Raw genomic sequence first — 24,697 nt, 5'->3', positions numbered from 1 at the left:
ATATGCTTCCATATTTTTTATATTTTTTCTTCCTTATTTTTTTTTTTTTTTTTTTTAATTAGAATGTATAAAATTCGTACAAACATATACAACTCACAATATGAAAATATGAAACATACGGATATAGGTAGGTGAAACCTATTTATGCCAGGAGTAAAATTGCAAGAATGAAACAAATCAAAGTATTATATATATATATATATATATATATATATATATATATATATATATATATATATATATATATATATATATATATATATATATATATATATATATATATATATTCTTTTTATTATTATTATTGTCTAAAGTATAGTGCCATATTGTCCAACTTTTTGGAATTCATTTATTTAAAAGTAGCCTAAAACAAGACATTTGGAAGAAAAGAAAAAATAGAGGAAAAAATAACATTGTTCCAAACAACCTTGAAATGAAGATATCCATCCAAAATATTCTTGAATATTGGCTGCACATTGAAAGAAATTATGTATCACAGATTTTTTCCCCCAGTGAAACGTTCAAAATAACCCATCAACAAGGTAAATTCTGTATAATGTTTTAAAGGATACCTCTCTATCTTTATTATTAGGGTATAAAAAACTTATCTGACCATAATTTTTCCAATTCATGTTTTCATTTATGACCAAAAGACTGTTGAACACGTCACACATACTCTCCTTTATACTTTACTCTCTCCCTGTGTGGTATACAGTATCATCCGTATTACCTTAATAAAAACGTAAACGAGATTATAAGCTACAAAGCGTAGCATGTTGAAAAAAAGTCTCTTTATCATCATCATCATCATCATCATCATCATCATCATCAGTTCATTGCAATAGCGCCCCACAATGGTCGGTTCCTGAAGCGCAGGGAATTTGATCAGACAACAACACACAGCTTTACCAAGTGCTTCTTTTAAGCAAACCATCAGTTTACTCTGGAATACAATGACAGAAAAAGATCTGATTATAATTCCTCAAAGTTAAACACAAAAGATGTGATGAAGAGACAGCGACTGATTAAATCAATTATGCTAATGAAAGGCGTTATTAGAGGCTCATGCAAGTCCAACTCAGCGTTCACAAACACTGTTACACAGCTTGAATAGGATCTGGGATGTCTGCAAGAGCGATTTTCAGAGGGATAAAATACCTGCAGGTTTTCACATGCTGGATACAGGTAAGTAAAATAAAATAAAAACTACTAATAATAACAGTAACACAAAGAAAGAGTAACAACCGTATGCACTGGTCACAGTATACGTCAGTGTAGCATCTGTTTGTCTGTCAAAAAAATGCTTCAAACAAACTTTAAACTTACTTTATATTTCTTTATTATCATTATTAAATTAGAATATAAACGACGTTGATAATGATTTGTTTGTGTTGGTTCAGTTGGTAGAGGAGATATTTCTACTGGTCTCCTCTCTGAAGGCAGCAGCAGAGGAGAATCACAGGACGATGAACAGACAGAATGAGTCAGTAAGTGTTCACTTTTCCTCACAGTTGTTGTTTTGGGATCAACGACTAGTATCAGAAATATCTTTTCCAGTATGTTACACCTGGAATAGTGGCATGTTATTCATCTTTCACCTTTCTAAGGGCCTATTTATTTCCATTTACACACAGCATCTGTGTCAACACTTTCTGTGAAATACTTCAAACTGAATCAATCGAGGGAAAAATCCCATTGTCTTAAGTATAATAGAAGTAGCTGTAAATAATGTTCAAGCTATTATGAAACACTGTTAGAAAATTATTTTAAATAATTGGACAGCTGCCACTAAATGGTCTTTTTTTCTGACTCCCATAGCATTATATTTTTAATTGTTGTAAGTTTTGCAGATGTTGTGAGTGTTTCCTGTACGTTCAGTGTTTTCAGAGCTGATTTTATCATATATGTATTCTATTTTTTGCATCATAAACTACTTCCTATTGAACTGTCAGCTGTTCCTAAGCTCTGCTGAAGATTATTTCACATAATACTCAGCAGAATGTGTATCTGTGAGTGTGATTATTGCTTATCTGTTCAAACACTGTTAGCTACATTTGGCAACCTTCTTTTAGAAACTTTCACAAAGAGAAAAATAGCCTAGGTCATAACTAAACTAATGTTTTTTTTTTTTTTTTTAGGGTTTAGGTTATCTGGAACTCTTGTCTTGTCACAATATTTCTGAATTTAAGTAAATGTTAACTCAAGATGTACAAAAAAGTTTTTAAAACAGAAAATGTGCATTATAAACCGGCAAATGTGTAGATATTAGAAATGCCACTATGTGGAATAAAAAGTCTTAAAAGACTAAAGGTAAAAGACTTAGGGTACGTTTACACAACAATAATCTACTCAAAGGTTTTTTCTTTGAGTTTTTTTGGCGCACAGACAACAACATTGTCAAAACGATCCCCGTTCACATGGATCTGTGAAAATGATTAAAAATGTGTATTATTCTGCCGGGCCAGTAGTTGGCGACGTCACTTTGTAAAGAAACTGAACACGTAATACACACATGACGTCACTGTTTTCTCAAATTCGCGTTTTTGTAGTTTACACGGAGACGATAATGGTATCGTTTTCAAAAAAGGTTGCGTTTTCAGACCCCAGAGTCGTGTAAATGAAAGGCCAAAACGCATAAAAAAATCTGTTTTTAGTTGAAAATGGTGTCGTGTAAACAACCCCTAAAGTCACAATGAAACCAATCTTTTCTTCGGTGTTGTGACGTACCAAGTTAAACGGATTATCGAGAAAAAAAATAAGAAGAACAAATAGTGCAGTGATTTGGTTCTTAATCGTCATTTGGGGAAGATCCAGTTATGGCACTTTAACTAAAAATTACGAGAACAAAAAAAAAGATTTTTAAAATGAAATTGAAACTTGAATTGTTCATAATAAGATCTATAATAGGCATTTAGGAAATAGATTTGAGGAAATGAATGTGAAAATTGGGAATAAGTTTTTTTTTAAATGTATTACCATTCTTAATCAGCTTTTCTGCAGTTCACTTAAATAGTCCTGCGGCGTGACATGAATTTTTAAAAAGTCTAAATATTCCATATAGCCTCTCAATATGAATATGAACTCATAAAATATGAATGCATAATAACTGAACAAGAATTAGGAAAAAAAAATGTTTTGGAATATGACAGACTGCTTCGCACGTCATATCAACTATCTGATTATGGTAGTTTCACCTGATCTTCAGAAGCCTTGTGGTAAGTCTCCTTACACTGTATCTAGTACCTATATATAGCATTTATATGTGAATGCGTTTTGAAACAGAGAGAGGGAGGATCTCAGCATTAGTGTGTGCGTGTGTACTTGAACACCCTTACTGGCGTGTGTGTGTGTGTTGTTACAGGGAAGTGAAGGCTGTGTTATTAGCGCTGTCTCTCGGAGCTGTGGGCGCTGATGCTCACGGTTTAATTTACAGTCTTTCTTTCTCCTTGCGCTTTCAGTACCCTCTTCAAGACTTTGCAGCCGAGAAGTCTCAAGGTAAGCAGGAAGAAGTGTTGTAACACACGATTATTATTGTCAAGAGAAGTTATAGATGTTTAAAACTTGAGTAAAATGTTCCTGTTTTTGCCAGTACACAATGTACAAAGATAAATTTGGATTCTGTTAACGTAATCATGACCCTTTTGACTGCATCATCCACTGTTATCTTTGCTATTGATGTTCCAAAGTACCGTTAAGCGGTGAACCCTGTGAGAACGGCACTGTTGTTGTCTTATGTGTTTGTTTGTTTGTTGTTTGTGATAGGAGATGATGTGATGAGCCGCAGAAGGGTCTCGGTGAAAGACCTGGGCCAGGGCGACTGTCAGGGCTGGTTGTACAAAAGGAAAGAAAGCAAAGGGCTCTTGGGCTGGAGGTGGAAAAAGTTTTGGTTTGTGCTCAAGAAATGTTCGCTCTACTGGTACACATCCGACACGGTAAGTCGTATGTGTGGTTTTCCCTTGATCATGTGTGGCGTCTCTATGGAAAATGTGAACAAATGTGTTTATGTGTTGAAAGATAATTTATTATCTCGTGTTGGAAATGAGAAGCCTATGGCACAAAGCTGGTTGAACCGACTTTGAGGTTAGTGTTAGCGTCGCTATAAATGTTCTCTGTCAGCTGGGTTGTGTGGGTTTGAACCAGAGTTTAATGATTTGCTCTGGAGCGTTAACAGCTAAGTGCAGTGAACAGCCAATCACGCGAGCAGTTTGATTCATTTCTCATTAAGAGTCTGGACTGTTAACTTGTTACTTGCGAAATATGAAATTTTTCCAATCATTTTAATAGGGGACAATGTATATGTACTGTCCTAATGGAATCCGAGTTTGTATAATATTTTACTGTACCAATGTTTTTTTCATTAACCATTAAACTTGACTTATGAGCCCGTTTCGTGGCGCAGTTTCTCGGTCGCCACAGAATTAAATTAATTAAAGTGACAAGGCGTTGATATATGACGCACTGTCCTAACGAAAGTCAAATTTTTAGCCATTTTTGCTGTATAAACCCTTTTTATGGACCCTTGAACTTGTCAAATAGGACAATGCACAGCTGTATTGCGCCATCAGCCTATTTCACGGCGCAGTTTCTCGCCCGCCACGGAGAATGACTTTAGAGGTATATTAGTCCCTAACTAAAGCCAAATTTTGAGCAAATAGATCTTTATCAATTTCTGCGCATCCATTAGGGGTGGGAATCTTTTACCATCTCACGATTCAATTCGATTCCGATTCTTGAGGCCACGATTCGATTCAAAATCGATTTTCGATTCAAAAAGATTTTCGATTTAAAACGATTCGATTTTATCCATAATGATTTCTAATCGGGTTTCTGATCATGATCTCTCATCTGCTTTGCTATACAGAATGACAAACGGAGACCAGTGTTTCCTCTTTTCCAGCTGTGGTGGCAGGCCCATTTTGCCAGGGGGAGGGGGCGTGGCCCATGAGTGATATTGCCATTGGCCACGCCCCCTTACCCCAGGTGTTTAAACCTCCCCTAAGTATTATAACATTATAACATGAAAGGCTCGAATAAGAGCGGCAAAGCGATTATGCGCATCCCGTGCGCAGAATGATGCACTTGAAGCAAAAACGCTAAGTCACAGCGCGCAGCGCTCCGGATTGAAAAGTTCAAAGCACAAAGCGAAGAGATTATATCTGTCTATCTATGCTTAAAGCTCCAGTCGGCAAGTCTGGCAGATTGAGTGGATTTAGGAAAATTTTGAATGTTTACAACTCTCATGCCCCTCCCCCACTATCAACAGATATCCTCCCACCCAGTTCATGCTCGTCAGTGCGTGTGCACCAGATTTTCAGTGAACGCCAGGGCTCTCAAGTGTCACGCATTGAGCGTGACAGTCACTCATTTCGGTCTTTTGTCACGCTCTCCCGCCACACATTGTATTTCTCACGCTGAAAAACTATTTGTAATATATTTAATATGCCGCAGCGCCCAAAACTCTGGCCGCGCCGCTCTCACTGTGGAACCGGCATGAATCAAGCGCGTTTCCTCTGGTGCGTGTTGTTCGTCGAGCTACACAATAGCCAATCAGAAAATAGCACTATTGTATCTGGGTAAGATTTAACGCAACAACCAATGACAAAAATGTATCCAACCCCCTGTCGGCTGGGTGTCACTCTTACCTGTCTTCAAAACTTGAGAGCCCTGGAACGCGCCCGTCTCATCAGCATCCATCAACACCATGGAGTATTTGGAGGTATGCTGTCCTGGCTAATGTACCGATAGATTGCAATTGCTAACGTCATTTATACTCTAAATGAGCTCACTTGATTTTCCGCCATCACTCTTCGTTACTGCGCGAACTTCCGCGAACTTCAGGCGTGTGCATGTGATTGTAACGTGCGCGAGGGGTGGCGTGTGCCCGATCTGTGATTGACAGTCAGATCTCACACCCCCCTGCGCTGATTGGACCCAATGAACCGGGAGCTGTGGATTTTTGCAAAACAAATAACAAGCTCCAGGTGGAGTTAGAAGCTCGGGGTTTTTTCTAAAACCACTTTATTTATGTTGTTCTGTCAGATTATAGTGTCGATTTCACTGAATATGATCAAAAAAATGTTGCCGACAGCAGCTTTAAAGGCACACTGCGGAACTTTTGGCCACTAGTGGCGCTCGACCTGTAACTTTCACGTCTAGCGTCCCTAGAGGCCACAAGCTCCGCAGCACTGTCGCAAAAGTCAACAAACAGTCAACCGGTCCGCCCATAGACAGTGGGTCAGCTTCCCGTGTCTTTAGATTGTGTGTGCTTGCAGTGTTTGAGGCGGGCAGCCTTGCCGCGCTCGATTCTCTTATAGCAGTCTGCTGGGAGAGAGCGAGCGGGGCGAGCCCCGTGGGGCTTAGTGCTAACATGTCTGTGAGTGAATGTGGGCGCGGGACGGCGGGCCGGGCACATTTACTGCACTAAAAACACCGTCGGCCTGAGCTGACTGTAACTTATGTGTGTTGGTTTCCTTTTACAGAAACCGTGGGACATGTTGTGTGTAGTGTTTGTGGGCACTGAGTCGTGGGAACGTTCACTACATTTAATGTACATTTGACATGAGTCGATTTTATTTGTTCGAGCCCTGCACTGTGGCGGGCTGTGTTTGTGTGTAGAAATGAACAATGGGCTGTGGGCATTTTATTACACTCATAACACCATCGGCTGTGGCCGGAATACCAGAAAATACTACACTACTTATATGATTTATCTGGGTCACCTTGGAAACGGCATTTGTGTGCAGGCAAGCGTTAGCATCGGTCGGGCACCCCTCCTCCTCCTCCTGTAGCTCACGCCAGCGAGCGAACGCTGGACCAATGGTGATCCTCGTCCTGGCTTTTCATTTGTCACTATGCCTTTTTCTTTTTTTTAGTGTCCTCTGACAAAACCTTTGCCTTCTTCCTTGTAGCTGTTGGTTCGGCCATGACGAAAACATACAGACGGCAATCAAACGCGAGTTGAGCACTCACGTCAGAATCTGAGGAAGTTGTGGGTGGTGGGGGAAGTGACGTATGCCGTAAAGCGGTCGAATTTTGTAGTTCTTTTTGTGCTTGGGTTCCTACCCGAACCCCGAAGTTACATAGTGCTAGTAAAAGCGATACAGACACCTTCAGGCTATGGCAGACGTGTCATTCAACCTATTGTAAGTCGATGTACCATCTCAATGGGTTTTGGTAATATATTATAAAGGTTGAAAAGTTCCACAGTGTGCCTTTAATGTATTATATATTTGCAACAGTTTATTGAGCATTTTCTTTTAACAGTTTTAAATTTCAGTTACAGTGTGGATGAAGAACAATTCATAGCGCTCTCCAGTGCTGTAATCTAACAGACACCCGGGAGAAAGGATTATGATTTAAAAAACGCTATAACGCGACGCGTGTGAGTGCTGAATGGAGAATGACTGAGGAGAGACGAGTTTCCATTAACTTTAACTAACGACTTAAATATTCATTTTTACCTCACATTATGCTATTGAATGACTTTAGAAGTCTTGGAATATAGTGCGAACACTTTATGGTGCTTTACAATGTTTTTTTATGCCTTAGCTTAACAATAACACAATAGGCTAGTATGCACATTAATATCGGACCTCACTGAGAAGCTTGGCGGGATTATTTTAGGTGTGGCGGCCCGCCACGGCAGAATGAATGTAGAAGCATCATATTTAGAAGCATCAGAAGCTCTATAAAAGCATCCATATTTGCTTCCTCTGATTTGCCGCTCACGTTCAAAAACCGGCTGCGTGCATGACGTCCGGACGTCCTGTATGCTATAGTTACAAAAATGGAGGCGAACAGCCAGCTGATTTTATTTATTTATTAAATCGATTCTTGGACATTTCAGATCGATTCTGAATCGTTGCAAATGAGAATCTAGATTCTTCTGTGAATCGATTTTTTGGCACACCCCTAGCATCCATACTCTCATTTTTTTTTATAGTAAAATGGCAGTGACGCACAAAGGAAATATGTAATAGATAGTATACAAAATGGAAATTGTAAAGCGAGCACACAAAATAAATCCTGTGTTCACGTGAAAAGTTTCTCGCACAATAGTTTCTTGTGAACACGTGAAAGTCTGTATATAATTTTTTTTGTTTTGTTGCAAAGGTCCCCTTATGGGGTCTGTAAAAAGGACTATGTCTTACTGTTTTTACCGAATACACAGTTTTTTTAGAGGTCATTTAGTGAAAAAGAACATGGAGCCATTTTGAAATCATATAGAAAAAACTGACTGGCACTCTGTGACATCATCAAAAGGCACCCCGAATGTTTTGGTCATTCAGTGCAATGCAAATTCTGTTATACCATAGTTTAATCTATTACACTGAATGACAGTATCACTGTCTAGATAACAATGTAAGCATCTGATTTGTATTACAGATAAATAGCACTGGCAAATGTTACATTTTAATAAATATGACTATTTTAGTGCATTTTTATTTTGTTTTATTTGTGTTATTGATTTATTTTAGATGCCCTTGAACAGAGAGTTGCTAGACACTGTAAAATGGCAAAAAGTAAATGCAAATCAAGCAGCTTAAGGGCTCTAAAGAATTTTAGAACCATATCTTTAGCGTTATAGTTATCGTTCGTACTTGGTGTGAACGGGCCTTTAGCAAGCAAATGAGAAAGGTATTGAGGATTGCAAATGTCAGAATAATAGCTTATTAATATTTCTGAACAGAGTTGCCCCGGCCCTCACTACGGCATTTCACAAGTTCAAGAAAGGCCATTGAGGGGATTCTCCAGCCAAAATACCCATCTTATTAATGTCATTATGTTGTCGTATTCATAAATATAGCTTTTTTTTTTTTAAATAGGATCTTTTAATAGCATATCTTGTTTTAAATATGCCTGATAAGACCTCTTTTCGTCTTTGACACAAAATTCTTGCACTGTGAAGCTCTTAACTTTGGAGCAACATTGGGGTGACTTTGAAGAGACGACTCAACGCCTGCGAAGAGACGACTCAACGCCTGCGAAGAGACGACTCAACGCCGGCGATATGTTATCCCCTTAATATTACATGATTAACTAAATGTATTTTTTCCAGGTACTTTCTGATATGCACTTACTGTAAAGCTTCTTTGAAACCCTATGATTGTTAGCCAGAGGAGAACTGGCCCCTGACTAGCCTGGGTTCTCCCAAGGTTTTTTTCTCCATCCAATCTGATGGAGTTTTGGTTCCTTGCCACTGTCGCCTTGCTTTTGGCTTGCTTAGTTGGGGATATTTAATATTCAACAATATTATTGAACTGTGTTGTACTACTTTCATGTTATCACTGTGAAGCTGCTTTGATGCAATCTGTATTGTGAAAAGCGCTATATAAATAAATGTGACTTGACTTGACTTGACTTTATTGCATCAGAGAAATGTATTTTTGCTCACAGCTGATTGGTTCAATTTTGGTTTGCAATCTTTTACCCAAAATAAAACCTGTTCCAGAGCAAGGCTACATTTCTCAAAAGTATAGCTATCTTAAGTAGATACCATTGGTGCCAGTGGTTTCTACGATGTACTTGGTTTTACGATGCTTTTAGAAAGCGCAGCCCTTTTCTAGAGATAAATGATCTCCACTTCCTTTTTAGGCAGAGAAGGCCGAAGGCTACATCAACATGAGGGACTTCATCGTAGAACAAGCTACCGAATGCAAGAAGAAGTTGTGAGTTTGTCTTCCTTATTTAGATTTTTGACTGCTTGTGGTTTGACAAAAAAAACCTGACCTAGCAACACGAGATGCCTATTTGCATCGTGTCAATGCATCTTATCTGTCTTTCTGAAATTACTTCATGTTGGATGGTTAGTGCAGTTTGCTATATATGGTTATATATTGCTCATACTTGGCAACATATAATACTTGGTCAAATCCCTAACCACAAGTATTACTCTGGTGCGAAACTCGCCCCTTGCACATTAATTATACCTTAAAATATGTGGCTTGTTAAGGAGAGGCGTATAATTTTTTTTTTGAATGATTTATGCTTTTTACCTGGCGATGATATAATGAACAGAATATCATAGAGATGGTGAGCTGTTTTCACCTGGGCAAGTAAGCAATCTCCTACCAACAATATAGCAATGCCATAGGAACCACCTAGTGACGCCTTAAGCCTAGTTCACACTACAGGATTATAAGCCCGATTTAAGCCCGATTTGCAAATCGTTGAGCTCGCCGACAGGTCAGGGTGTTATCGCGTGCAAATCGCGGGGGATTAGCGAACGATGGACGCTCGCCAATCTGTTAGTATGAAAGAGCCAACAACGCATCAAAGACGCTCGCTGACGCCTCGCAGACGCGTCGCCGAGCCCAGAAAAATATCTAGCATGCTAGATATCCAGAGCTGTCGCCCGACTCAACCTCAGTAATGTCGTGAGCTACAGCCAATCAGAGCAAGGCATGGGTTGCTCCAATCAGAGCAAGGCATGGGTCTTTGTCTTCTTCGCTGGGTATTAGCGCGCGTGCTGTTTTGCGTCATTTCCGGCTTGTTTTATCGCGTGATTTTTTGTGACAAAACGTGGTTTGTAGACAAGATAGAATCGTTGGGTGACAGAGTTGTTGTCAACTCGTGTAGTGCGTTACCTCCTGTTGCGGATCAATCACGTTGTGTCGTGTGGTGTGAACAGCTCAACAACTTGAACACTCCTGATTTCACAGAGAGCAAGTCATGTAGTGTGAACCGCACAGTTCAGCCCGACGTTTTAAAATCATGTAGTGTGAACTAGGCTTTAACCACACAGAATAGCGTTGCAGCATTAGAAACACATTTAAAAATACTCACCTTAGGAACCACCTAGCAACGCCTTAACAACGACCCAGAATAGCATAGCAGCTTTAACAAAACATAAAAAAAAATTCTCAGATCACCTTAGGAACCGCCTAGCAACGCCTTAACAACCACCCAGAATACCGTAGCAGCATTAGAAACATATTTAAAAACACTCAGACCACCTTAGGAACCACCTAGCAACGCCTTAACAACGACCCAGAATAGCGTAGCAGCATTAGAAACACATTTAAAAACACTCAGACCACCTTAGGAGCCACCTAGAAACGTCTTAACAACGACCCAGAATAGCGTAGCAGCTTTAACAAAACATTAAAAAAATACTCCGACCACCTTAGGAACCACCTAGCAACGGCTTAACAACGACTCAGAATAGCATAGCAGCTTTAACAAAACATTTAAAAAAATACTCAGATCACCTTAGGAACCACCTAGCAACGCCTTAACAACCACCCAGAATACTGTAGCAGCATTAGAAACACATTTAAAAACACTCAGACCACCTTAGGAACCACCTAGAAACGTCTTAACAACGACCCAGAATAGCGTAGCAGCATTAGAAACACATTTAAAAACACTCAGACCACCTTAGGAACCGCCTAGCAACGTCTTAACAACCACTCAGAATACGTAGCAGCATTAGAAACACATTTAAAAACACTCAGACCACCTTAGGAACCACCTAGCAACGTCTTAACAACCACCCAGAATACGTAGCAGCCTTAGAAACACATTTAAAAACACTCAGACCACCTTAGGAACCACCTAGAAACGTCTTAACAACGACCCAGAATAGCGTAGCAGCATTAGAAACACATTTAAAAACACTCAGACCACCTTAGGAACCACCTAGCAACGTCTTAACAACCACCCAGAATACGTAGCAGCCTTAGAAACACATTTAAAAACACTCAGACCACCTTAGGAACCACCTAGAAACGTCTTAACAACGACCCAGAATAGCGTAGCAGCATTAGAAACACATTTAAAAACACTCAGACCACCTTAGGAACCACCTAGCAACGCCTTAACAACAACCCAGAATACGTAGCAGCATTAGAAACACATTTAAAAACACTCAGACCACCTTAGGAACCACCTAGCAACGTCTTAACAACCACTCAGAATACGTAGCAGCATTAGAAACACATTTAAAAACACTCAGACCACCTTAGGAACCACCTAGCAACGTCTTAACAACCACCCAGAATACGTAGCAGCCTTAGAAACACATTTAAAAACACTCAGACCACCTTAGGAACCACCTAGAAACGTCTTAACAACGACCCAGAATAGCGTAGCAGCATTAGAAACACATTTAAAAACACTCAGACCACCTTAGGAACCACCTAGCAACGTCTTAACAACCACCCAGAATACGTAGCAGCCTTAGAAACACATTTAAAAACACTCAGACCACCTTAGGAACCACCTAGAAACGTCTTAACAACGACCCAGAATAGCGTAGCAGCATTAGAAACACATTTAAAAACACTCAGACCACCTTAGGAACCACCTAGCAACGCCTTAACAACAACCCAGAATACGTAGCAGCATTAGAAACACATTTAAAAACACTCAGACCACCTTAGGAACCACCTAGAAACGTCTTAACAACGACCCAGAATAGCGTAGCAGCATTAGAAACACATTTAAAAACACTCAGACCATCTTAGGAACCACCTAGCAACGTCTTAACAACCACCCAGAATAGGTAGCAGCATTAGAAACACATTTAAAAACACTCAGACCACCTTAGGAACCACCTAGAAACGTCTTAACAACGACCCAGAATAGCGTAGCAGCATTAGAAACACATTTAAAAACACTCAGACCACCTTAGGAACCACCTAGCAACGCCTTAACAACAACCCAGAATACTGTAGCAGCAATGATAACACATTTAAAAACACTCAAACCACCTTAGGAACCAACTAGCAACCACATACAACTCCCAATCAGCTTCAGAGACACTCCTTGTCATCCACACAGAACATCTTAGCAACATCCTACACCCCATCGAGAACCCACTCGAAATAGACTATCAAACCTCGTAGCGACACCATAGCAACAACTTAGCAGTGCTTTAACAACCAACTAACATTGTCCTAGAAACCACCCAGACCACTCTAGTAATCGCAAAAAAACCCCACCCTGGCAACTACTCAGAACATCATAGTTAAAATAGTTATGGGGTTGTCATTTGACTGTTGCATTTAGAACATGTGGTCTCAAGCTATAAATCAGAATTGTTTTGCACTGGAAGTGTGTCATCTGTACCCCACTTAATGTGCGTTCAGAGCAGACAGTTTCCTGAGTTATAAATGTGTGGTCTGAACCGCTGTCTAGAGACTTCCTTCTTAAAGACATACAGTGATGTTGCTTTACTTTGATAACAATAATTGAATGTAGATAAGACCGAAGACAAACTTTGGTGTCAAATACATGTCCGTTTTTGTGTAATGCTTCCACTACACCACACATCCCCAAATACAGTATATCAGCCTTGAGAACTGCTGGGGTTGTGTATGTTTTCATTTGTGTTCACTTATGTCTTCTTTTCCAGTGCAATGAAAGCAAGCCACCTCCACATGGTGACACTCTACTTTGCAGCTGAAAGCTTGAAAGACATGAACAAGTGAGTGAATTTTTGGTCTGGTGGTGACATGTTTGCACTGCAGTCAGTGTGACAGGCTTTGACACCTAGCTGTGACAAGCTCTCTGCTGCACGTTTGATGAAGGTTTGCAAACACGGGGTTTTGCAGACCTCCAGTGCTAAAAATACAGCATGGTCTCCGCAACTGAGCTTTATCTGATATAATGTGTCCAAAGTTCTGCAAACTATTGAAGTATTTTATCAAATATTACACTTAAGGGTGCTTTCACACTTGGTTTGATTGCCTGGTCCAAACCCGAGTTTGATTGCATTCAATTTGATTGCGGAAATCTGCATTCACCAGTGCTAGTGTGAAAACATCCTAATAGAGCAGTTCACACATACTTATTTTTTACCGAAACGTTCATGTTCCTGTGCGAAACCCGTCTCTCGGCCAGTTCTCAGCAAACTGGAGCCTATTGTGAACTGGCCACGAGTTTCCACAGACTTAAGAAACAAACGATGACGTAACGGGGTTCTTTGCTACATGTTGTTTATCGGACTACGTAACCAGTTCAAAAACCAATATGGCCCATCAGGGTGTTTGTGTACATCAGGGTTGGGTTGCACCAGCCGTTCGTAAGTTCTTTCTTAAATTGTAACGTAAAGTCCACACTAGAGGCTTAGTAACTACTAGCTAGTTTGTAACTAACTCTGTTCTTTATTCCGTTGCACCATTTGTTCGTAAGGTAGAACGTATCTAGCAGGTCATAAACTCTCCGTAAAGTAATGTGTAGTCGCATAATATGACGTTTAACCTCGATGAACCAATAGTCAGCCTTCAAATACGTGTGCAGAAGTTGTATTGAAATGCCGTGAATTTCAGTTTATCCTTCATTCTAACTTCTTTTGCCTCACGTTACTAATGGTAAAAATAAGTTTCTATTTAATACGATACTTGACTGATGACTGATATTTGACATGCACAACATGGACCGATGCACACAGCGGCGCTGTTTAAGACGGGTTCGTGTTAAAGAGCTGCTAACAAAGTAATCTTTTCACTTAATGTTCTCTTTCTTAAAATGTAAGCGAGTGTAAATGTCAGCATTATCATATGTATAAAGAATTGAAGTCTTTCAGGTAAAAGAAGAGCTTATTGATGCAGTTCAGTCCATCTGATATTTTATTCCAACCTTTACTCCTGATTAGAGGCTGCCATAAATATTTAGTTGGAACGTAGAGTTACGTTTAAACTAAGTTTAATGGTGCAACGTAAAAATATTTAGTAGTGCGTAAGTTGTAATTTAGTGCCCATTTACGTCAAAACTAGGCTAAGTTGTAACTTACGCACAGCTGGTGCAACCGGCACCTGTTGCTTATGTTTTAGAGAACGTATTTGAATATAAGCCTGCGTTGAGCTATCTAGTTTGTCTTGGATCTCCGGTGAAGACCAATTAGACCGTAGAGTGCATGTTTCCTCCGCACACACCACTGCTGAACAGAAATGTGTCTTTTTCCGATAAAGTTGAAACTCGCAAGAGATGTTAGCACAGTAGCTACACTGTAAAAAAAACTATTGTTGGTTTTAACTTAAAATAAGTTACATGGTTGCCTTACAATTTTGAGTTCATTGAAATTAAAAATTTGAGTGAAAATTGAGTTTCTGTTGATTAAACCAATCTCCTTCATTGTATTATGATTACCGTATGTTATCTATACCACATTAATTATCTAAGTTGATTTGACAAAAGAAAATAAAAGGTTTTTTTTATAGTGTAGGAACCAGAAACTGTTTTTCTTCAGAAAACTTTGTGACGCTACATTTCTCCGTCCCCTACGTCACTAGTTCTGGGCAGAGCCATAGAGAGAAAGAGTTGCGACACGCTTTGATGTCGCCGCGACGGCTGTCACGTGGTTCATGTAAGCCCCATTAGTTCCAAAACATACGCGGGCTGTCATGTTCTTCTATGGACAGACAGCAGTGATTGCATTATTAAACGGTAGATATAAAATAAAACACACACCCAAGTAGTTTTTAAGCTGTTATTGCATTTTGTTAATGTCAGTTTTGCATTTGGAGAGGCAGGGTGACAACTTAGATAAGTTTTAGGCTATATTTTTAGTGTTCATGTTCGCATGGGTAGTACCACTGGCTTTAGCGGCTCTAACTTAACTTTTCCATGTCATTCATCTGATGATGGACGTCTCATGATATTTATTTTAGCACAACTGGGCTGTATTAGGCTATTGATTCCCGTGATCTTGCTTATAAATTCCGATTCCGCCATTAGCCTACTTTCGTGATCACGCAAAGAGGTCTGCAGTCCGTTCAGAACTCCAACCAACATAAAATATAAATAATTACGCTGTGCATGTACAAATGAATGATTTAGGAGGGAAATAGACTGCTCCCATAACGTAGAAAGCAACGACTATATACAGCAATGTTCGGTAAATATTCAACCGAAAAATATTCTTCATAAAATTAAACCGGAGAGATAGTTAATGAGTGATTTAACTATGTTCCTAAATACATATAAGCACATATATGCATAAACCTAACCCATTTAATTAAATGAATTGTGTGTGTGTGTGTGTATGTGTATATATATATAATATTATATATAGGCTATATATATAGATATACATACATATAAAATATTATATACATCAGGTTACCGTAAGTTAGCTAACGTTAGTGAAGTGTTGGTCACGTAAGCTATCGCTGCAATTAACCTATCTTCCAAAAAACATTTACTAAAACTGGCTACATAAAATATAACTACAGACTAGATTCACGAGAGGTCGGCTAATGTGTGTAAAAGTAAAAAAATACAGTAATTTCATTAATTTACCAGCGAACGTACTTCGGAAGCACTGAAAATGAATGGGGTTCAATGCTGGAACTATCAGTGTTTGGGACTATTGGCTGCTCCACGACACGCGTTACTTCCGCATTCCAGAGTTCCTATGGCGGTCTATGGGAGTGTCGCAACTCTCTCTCTCTCTATGGCTCTGGTTCTGGGGTTCCAGTCCAGCTTGAATTAAGTTTTTAGGGCTGGGGTGGAAATGCACGGATCAGTTCGAAAACGGACACAGGCCGGGAACCAATTTCTTAAAAAAAAAAATGACCACAGACTTTTGAAAGATAGTGTGTGTAAGAAATTCTCTCCCAGATAATGCTGTAAACTATACTGAGGACCTTCTAACTTGCAACATTCCAAAAATATAATTTTTAATAAATACAGTAACAGCACTAGTGGTGATTCTTCCAAATCAGAGATGCAATGTTCGACCGGCCACTGACCGGAATCGGACGATTTTCCGCATGATCGGCTTGACCGGTAACCGAACGGTCAGTCTCACCTCTTTTTCCTATTATAAGCCGGTCCGTTTTGTTGCCAGCGGCAAAATGAGTGGCTTACTGCGCTTAAACCGAAGCCGGAAATGCACATCTTGGCGAGTATTCAGTTAAACACAGTTGTGTAACAGTATATTGGATCTGTGCATAAACTCTTAAAGTGACAGCAGCCTAATAAACCTGCTGCTGTCCGTCATGTTAATCAAAGAAGAGAAAATCACTCGAATCTCTTGACTTGAGTAACTTTTGTAACTAATTGTAAGCATTAATCTTCATTTAGTTTTTTCAATGAAGACTATTCAGTGTTATTTTACATTTGATTACTTTAAATTCTGTAATATTTCTTACCTGAATATACCGTATACCCTCCTGAAAAACTTAAAGCTGTGTTTATTTAATATCTCTCTTTATTCAATTGCATGCATTTATGCTGTTGTTTGAAATCAATTTGTTCTTATTTTATTACTGTCTTTTTACTTGTTTTTTTTATGAAAATAAAATGTTGCATTGATTAAAAGTAGATTTCTGTTTGCATATGCTGTCAATTATAGTTATTTGAAAGAAAATCTGAATCGGCAGGTCACATTTACAAAAAAAAAGAAAAGAAACGGAAATCAGAATTAACCAAGAAAATTGCAATCGGTGCATATCTATTCAAAATATCTCCTTTTGTGTTGCATGGAAGGAAAAAAACATTTTTTTTGGTTTTGGTTTTGAATGAGACAAGTGTGAGAAAATGTTGACAGAAATATATATTTTTTTTCTTGTAAAACTTTCCTGTAAGGCTGTGTTGAAACATAAATAAACCTGTGAGTGGAAAACATTGAGAGAAAGCTGTGGGTGTGCTGCCATTAAACTGTGGGCAGAGGACACATAATGATCCATTACAATCATTCCACCCATCTGATAAGTGTAGGTTTACTGTAATTAATGTTTTTTTTTTTTTTACCTAGATGGCTGGCTAAACTCACCCAGGCTTCAAATGAACCTGAACCCACAGACTCTACGAACGGAGGTAAAGATTCACACCACACATGCCTACGGAAGCCTAGTTAACACTGAGAGTCCAATTCAGCACGTCTTTCAGCAAAGCCAAACCTGACACTTTAATGGCTGAGTTGTCATACTGAGACTGTGATTGTGTGAATATAGAGTGCTACAGTGAGGAGAGCGATGATGATGATGAAGCTGAGGTGTCTGTGGAGGACACGGATCAGCTGACCCCCGGCTCTCTGCATGTGAGTAACCACACTTTATCCAGACATGCTAATACTAATAGCTTGCTAACCGCAAGTATTAAACTCCAGCATTTAAATCCTCTATTCTTTGCCATTTATATGTGATGTGATTGTGAAAATGGCTGAAGCAATGGTGCATTTCCACATGCACTACCATAAAAAAATTAGGGTCCAATTCTTTATTTATTTATTCAGAAACAACATTAAATTCATCAAAAGTGACCGTAAAGACATTTATAATGTTGCTAAAGATTTATATATTTAATTGTGCTTCCAAAATAAAAGTTTGTGTTTACATAATATATGTGTGTGTGCTGTATAATTATTAAATATATACACACACATGCATGTATATATTTAAGAAAAATTTGTTATTTATATATAAAATATTAATATTTATATATAATATTGTGTATAAAGATATATATACACTATGTGTATATATATATATATATATATATATGCACTTTTTTATATATATACATGCATATGTGTGTATTTATATATACAAAATGATTATACACAGCACACACACATATATTATGTAAACACAAACTTTTATTTTGGATGCGATTTATCGTTTCCCAGCACTAATTTCGAATTAATGCTGTTCTTTTGATCTCTCTCTATTCATCGAAGAATCCTGAAAAAAAATGAATCATGGTTTCCACAAACATATAAAACAGGATGAGTCATTGATAATAATAAATGTTTCTTGATTATATTAACAAATCAGCATATTAGAATGATTTCTGAAGGATCATGTGACCCCCTAAGACTGGAGTAATGATGCTGAAAATTCAGCTCTCCATCAGAGGAATAAATTCTATTTTATAAAATATTAAAATGGAAAAAAATGTTTTTTAAATTGCAATATTTCTCATTATTACTGTTTTTACTGTATTTTGATCAAGTAAAAGCAATAAATAGGACACACACACACATTACTGAAGTCACTGTGGTGGGCAGTAGGGGAACACACTGAGGTCACACACACACACACAAACACACACACACAAACACACACTTACCTGCTGTCTCTCATGCTGTGGCACACACACACACGTATCTGGCAGCCAGTGTTGCTGTCTGTCCCTCTCCTAGTAAGATCTTTATCTGACTACTTCAGTCATGGCTGTAAAGTTCTGTATTAAGTTATTAAGTTTATTAAAGTAGAGGTCTCTGACTGAGCTGTATTTGTGACCGTGAAGGAGGAAGTGTGTCTCGATCTCTCCTGTCCTAAACTGAACACACACCCTTTTCTCTCTCTCTCTCTCTCTCTCTCTCTCTCTCTCTCTCTCTCTCTCTCTCTCTCTCTCTCTCTCTCTCTCTCTCTCTCTCTCTCTCTCTCTCTCTCTCTCTCTCTCTCTCTCTCATATCTATATATATTTTTTTTTGTCATATTGTCACCCAAGTTTCTGTTTTGAAATAGTATTTCTTTGAGGTTTTGAAAGATTGCTGTTATAATTGAAGTGTATTTGTGTGTGTATGTCTCAGGGTTGTCTCCCGCCTCCCCGCTCCTCTTCCTCTCCATGTCACCGCACAGAGACTCAGAGCGCAGACAGTGAGTCGTGGCACGAGATCAGCGCAGAGGACGACCCCATCCTCAAAATACAGGAGTTCAAAGGAAACGACAGTGAGTGAGCGCTGGAATGAGATGTTTTATCCTTAGAAATGCAAATCCAAATCAAAAACAGTTTAAAGAGATAGTTTACAATTGTTATAATTGACCCATTCGCTCAGCTTCCAAACACATTAAGATATTTCGAATAAGACCTGAGAGATTTCTGTTCCTCCATTGAAAGTCTATTCCAAAAGAAATCCATATGAATAACGGTTTAATCCAAGTGTTCTGGAGAGACAACAGGTTGAGTTACTGTTGACCAGTTTTGATGCTCTATTTGTCAAGAATCAGCTTAAACATAGACCACAAAACATGTTCTACAGATTTTTCTGCCATATCTTTTTTTAAAGGGTTCATGACATGAGATTTGAGTGGAAGAACGTTCACTTTGATGCATCCAGTCTAAACGGCTTGTTTGCTCATTTCTGTAGAGACTTCAGAAGGATCCCAGCATTAGGAACAAGTGTATGGTTTATTTCAATGGCGTCCCGGATGGCGTCTGATAATTCTATGTTTGTTCGGAGCATTTTGTTTTGTAACCGAGGCATAGTGTATTTGAGAGTTTGCAAAGAATCTTTTGTTGAAGCAGTCAGTTGTTTTAGATCTGACAGCAGCTCCATCACAAACCGTTAGTAAATTATGTCATAATGCGTTGTCTGTAAAGTATGTTTCTATATAAATGTTTTCAGAAATCGTTCTCGAGCCGCCAGGCACTGTTGAGTGTTTTCTGTTAGAACGGCGTCGTGCGATTGCGGCCCTTAAGTTAAAGGATTAGTTCACTTTTAAAAAAACTTTTGCTGATAATTTACTCACCCCCATGTCATCCAAGATGTCCATGTCTTTCTTTCTTCAGTCGAAAAGAAATTAAGGTTTTTGATGAAAACATTCCAGGATTTTTCTCCATATAATGCACTTTGCTGGGCACCAAACGGTCCAAGGTCCAAAAGACAGTTTCAGTGCAAACTGCAAACTGTTCAAATGGCTTTAAACGACTCCAGACGATGAATAAGGGTCTTATCAAGCGAAACGATCGCTCATTTAAAAAAGAAATAACAAAGTTTAAGTTTTATAAGCTCAAATGCTCGCCTTGCTCTGTTCTGTGTGACTCTCCTGTTCGAACTCGTTCATCAAAATGAACGAATCTTTTTCCGAGTCAATTCGTTCATTTCGTTCGTTAAATTAACCAAATGACTCGAAAAAAGATTTGTTCATTTTGATGAACGAGTTCGAACAGGATAGTCACGAACGTGCATCACAGAACAGAGCAAGGCGAGCATTTGAGCTTATAAAACTTAAACTTTGTTATTTATTTTTGAAATGACCGATCGTTTCACTTGATAAGACCCTTATTCATCGTCTGGAATCGTTTAAAGACCTTTGAACAGTTTGCAGGTTGCACTGAAACTGTCTTTTGGACCTTGAACCGTTTGGTAGCCAGTAAAGTGCATTATATGGAGAAAAATCCTGGAATGTTTTCATCAAAAACCTTAATTTCTTTTCGACTGAAGAAAGAAAGACATGGACATCTTGGATGACATGGGGGTGAGTAAATTATCAGCAAAAGTTTTTTTAAAAGTAAACTAATCCTTTAATAACTAATGATCTTTGCAACGGAAGTGAATCGATCAAAGCTAACTTTAGCTGGACAATAACTTTATTCTAGAGCTGCTGTAAAGCCAAAACAATCTCTGTTACTGTAATTTCATATTATCATTGCAAAGCTGCTTTGAAACAGGCCATATTGTTAAAAGCGCTATATAAATGAATGTGACTTGACTTGACTCGACTTGTGTGTAATAGCAAGTGGGCGTTGATACCATTTCTTATGCAATGACGTTAGCCAATCATAACCGTGGCCGCCGTTTACTGACAAGCCTTAAAGGAGCAGCACCTTAAAAACAGATCATTTCAGACAAGGGGGCAGAATGAGGGTTGAAAATAATGTTTTTTGTGTGCAAAAGAACGTCATTAATAAGTGAACCTCAAAGAACATATTAAATAATCAAAAACAAAATCCATGTCATGACCCTTTAAAAATACCAAGAATTCCCCAATTCTTTTTTTTTTTACTAAAATGTTCTTAACATTATGTGAATATCTCTGAACATAAGAAAATAGCAAAAAATAATTTTAATTATACTCAACTCGAAATTGTCTCTATAAAATCCTTATCCAGCTACTGTGACCTCCTGGAAGAGTCATGGGAAAGTCATTGCTGAAAAAGTGTGGTAATCCTGTAAATGGTTTGGTGTGTAATACTCGTGTGATATTGTTTCATCAGGCGCCCCGTCCGATGAGATGGAGATGCTGTATCTTCACCTCAAGCAAGCGAGTCTGTCGCCCACAGGAGCCCTGCAGCCGAGCACCAAACGTGACTTCAGGTCCTCCTTCATTAGACGCTGCAAAGATGAGAGCGTCAATGACAAACTGCACCTCATTCGAGCTTTAAACAGCACTTTAAAGGTGAGATTGTGCTCGGATTGTGTGTCCTCCTAAAAGGGTCAATCTCAATGCTGATGAATTTGCAGGGAACCTATAAAACTGCTCGAGTTATCTAGATTCAGTCGTGTTGTTCCTTTAATAAGCCAGACGGGGTTTTTTTTCTTTTTCTTTTTTCAAAAAATGGCTTCTTGATGTTGTTGCTTCATAACATAATTGCAAAACATTGTTTAGAAGAAGGTTTATTTGCCAAATGCTTCTGAACAACACTAAAATCGAATGGATGTTAGATTCAATATGGAACATGTCTGTCATAAAACCGGTTACTATTGTAACATTGTGACGTTTTAGTAATGATCATGGCTTGTAGTTGTAAAGTATGTCATTTACGTTGTCCTCTTTTCGTAGTGCTGTTTTTTCTAATTCGATATTTGACTTCCTCTATATACCAAGAGAAGGCTAGTTGACTTGCACATTCTGTAAATGTGTTTAGTCAGAGGCAGACGGTTGGCCTGTCCAAACACCCACACTTTCGCCACTCGAGAGCCCATGTGCGCGACAGGAAGTGAGTGTGCAAGACTGTCCCAGGGCCAAAAAGTGCAGTGCATTTAACACACTAAAACCACACTCTTTAATAACGCTTCAGAGAGGTATTTGACGCTAAGCGTTATCCCATCATTCATCACGATCAGGAACTTGTGTGCACCGATTTTGTCTAGGAACACTTTCCAGTGCAAGTTAAATTATTTGAATATTACATTCAACTTGGCAGTAAAGTGTTGGAAATTATTATTTTCATAAATGAGTGTAAAATTGTGTCAAATGTTTTTGATTGATTTTTATCACTTAATTAGAAGCCCACAATTAAATTGTGTTTGTTATATAGGGACTGAACAGACATTTAAAGGTTTGATCAAAATGTGTAAATAAAGCTCTTGCATTTTTATAATACTATGTTGTAAGTGTGTCCCATCAGGTAATCAGAAGTTCTACTTACTTGCAGACTTTGCACCCACTTGAACACTTATATTGAGTCTACTTGACCACTGCCAAATACAGTGGTCAAGTGCAAAGGCCACAAGTGGGACAGGTTTTCTATTTTAATATACTTTAAAATATAATGTATTTCTGTGTGTGGCAAAGCTGAACTTTCAGCATCATTACATTAGTCTTCAATGTCACATGGTCCTTCAGAAAACATTCTAATATGCTGATTTAATACTTGGTTGGAAACAGTTGTGCTGCTTAATATATATATATTTTTTTTTTGGAAACTGTGATACTTTTTTCAGGATTCATTGATGAATAAAAAGTTAAAAAGAACAGTATTTATGCAAAATAGAATTTTTTTCTAACAATATAAATGTTTACCATCACTTGTTATCAATTTAACGCATCCTTGATTTTTTTTGTCGTTTTATTAGGTTTTTATTTATCATAATTCTATGATATTCTATGATATTTTATTTTTCATTATTCTATGATAATTGTATCATTAGAAAGCACCCCTGAAGGTTAATACAATTCTTAAAATATATATATATATATATATATATATATATACACTACCGTTCAAAAGTTTGGGGTCGGTACGATTTTAAATACTTTTAAAAGAATTCTCTTCTGCTAACCATGGCTGCGCTTATTTGATTAAAAATACAACAAAAATCAGTTATAGTATTAAATATTATTCCAGTGTAAATCAGCTGTTTTCTGTGTGAATATATAGTAAAGTGTAATTTATTCCTGTGATCAAAGCTGAATTTTCAGCATCACCAGTGTCAGTGTCTTCAGTGTCAAATGATCCTTCACAAATCAGTATAATATGAGGATTTGATGCTCAAGAAACATTTATTATTATTATTATCAATGTTGAAACAGTTGTTGGTCTGTCAGTTGTACAGTTTTTATTTTTTTTTATTTTTTTATGATTCTTTGATGAATAGGAAGTTCAAAAGAACAGCATTTGTTTGAAATAGAATCTTTTGTAACATTATAAATGTCTTTACTGTCCTTGATAAATAAAAGTATTGATTTCTTTCCTCCAAAAAATAAAAATAAAATTCTCACTGACCCCAAACTTTTGAACGGTAGTGTATATATATATATTAATGTTATTAGTTGACAGTTCTGTTGAAAAATTCAGTTTGAATAGGGTCGAAACAAATATTAATACAAAGTATTTTGCACATGCACAACTAGATTAATTCTCACTCATATCTGTCATTGACTCTAGTCTACAGACACTAGATGGCAGTATTGATCAAACAAACAAAGCACTTTCACAAAAGAAACCAACATGTCATTCTTTGCTTTTTTCAGGCTAAGGAGGCCGATCTGCAGAACATAGAGCAGGTCTTGAGCGAAACGTCTTTGAGCGCTTGTAAATACAGACAGTGGCGAGACGCTAATGTGCTCCTGCTGCAAGAGATGGGAGAGAAACACGAGAGTCCCGTGGAGTCGCAGGCCCAGAGACCACTGGTTCAAACTCAGCCCCGGCGCCAGTCGCTCCTCGGCCCGATCACTGCGTCCCCTGCTGTCCCTGTCTACACGGAGACCAGCCTGTGAAGGCGAGGCGCGCGTTATAACCCCCGAAAGACCAACTCTGGTTTCCTGCTGGGCATAACATGCAGCTTCTCTGAAAC

General features: G+C 38.3%; 1 protein-coding gene across 1 annotated transcript in view; it reads left to right on the top strand.

Moving 5' to 3' along the window:
- The window catches only part of LOC130096212 (CNK3/IPCEF1 fusion protein-like), a 91,725-nt gene extending 67,028 nt beyond the window's left edge, over window positions 1–24,697 (top strand). The window contains exons 16-26 of the mRNA XM_056262896.1: window positions 1,401–1,487; window positions 3,206–3,215; window positions 3,283–3,495; window positions 3,763–3,932; window positions 9,595–9,668; window positions 13,358–13,429; window positions 17,705–17,766; window positions 17,904–17,989; window positions 19,487–19,625; window positions 21,895–22,076; window positions 24,375–24,697. Coding sequence (XP_056118871.1) covers window positions 1,401–1,487; window positions 3,206–3,215; window positions 3,283–3,495; window positions 3,763–3,932; window positions 9,595–9,668; window positions 13,358–13,429; window positions 17,705–17,766; window positions 17,904–17,989; window positions 19,487–19,625; window positions 21,895–22,076; window positions 24,375–24,620 — 1,341 coding nt within the window. The 3' untranslated portion in view covers window positions 24,621–24,697. The remainder of the gene's footprint in view (window positions 1–1,400; window positions 1,488–3,205; window positions 3,216–3,282; window positions 3,496–3,762; window positions 3,933–9,594; window positions 9,669–13,357; window positions 13,430–17,704; window positions 17,767–17,903; window positions 17,990–19,486; window positions 19,626–21,894; window positions 22,077–24,374) is intronic.

Source organism: Rhinichthys klamathensis, unplaced genomic scaffold (genome assembly GCF_029890125.1).
Source record: "Rhinichthys klamathensis goyatoka isolate OS25496 unplaced genomic scaffold, OSU_Roscu_1.1 h1tg000196l_1, whole genome shotgun sequence".
In the NCBI taxonomy this organism is placed as follows: Eukaryota; Metazoa; Chordata; class Actinopteri; order Cypriniformes; family Leuciscidae; genus Rhinichthys; species Rhinichthys klamathensis.
The sequence above is the reverse complement of the archived record's forward strand: the minus strand, read 5'-3'. Positions and strand labels throughout refer to the sequence as shown.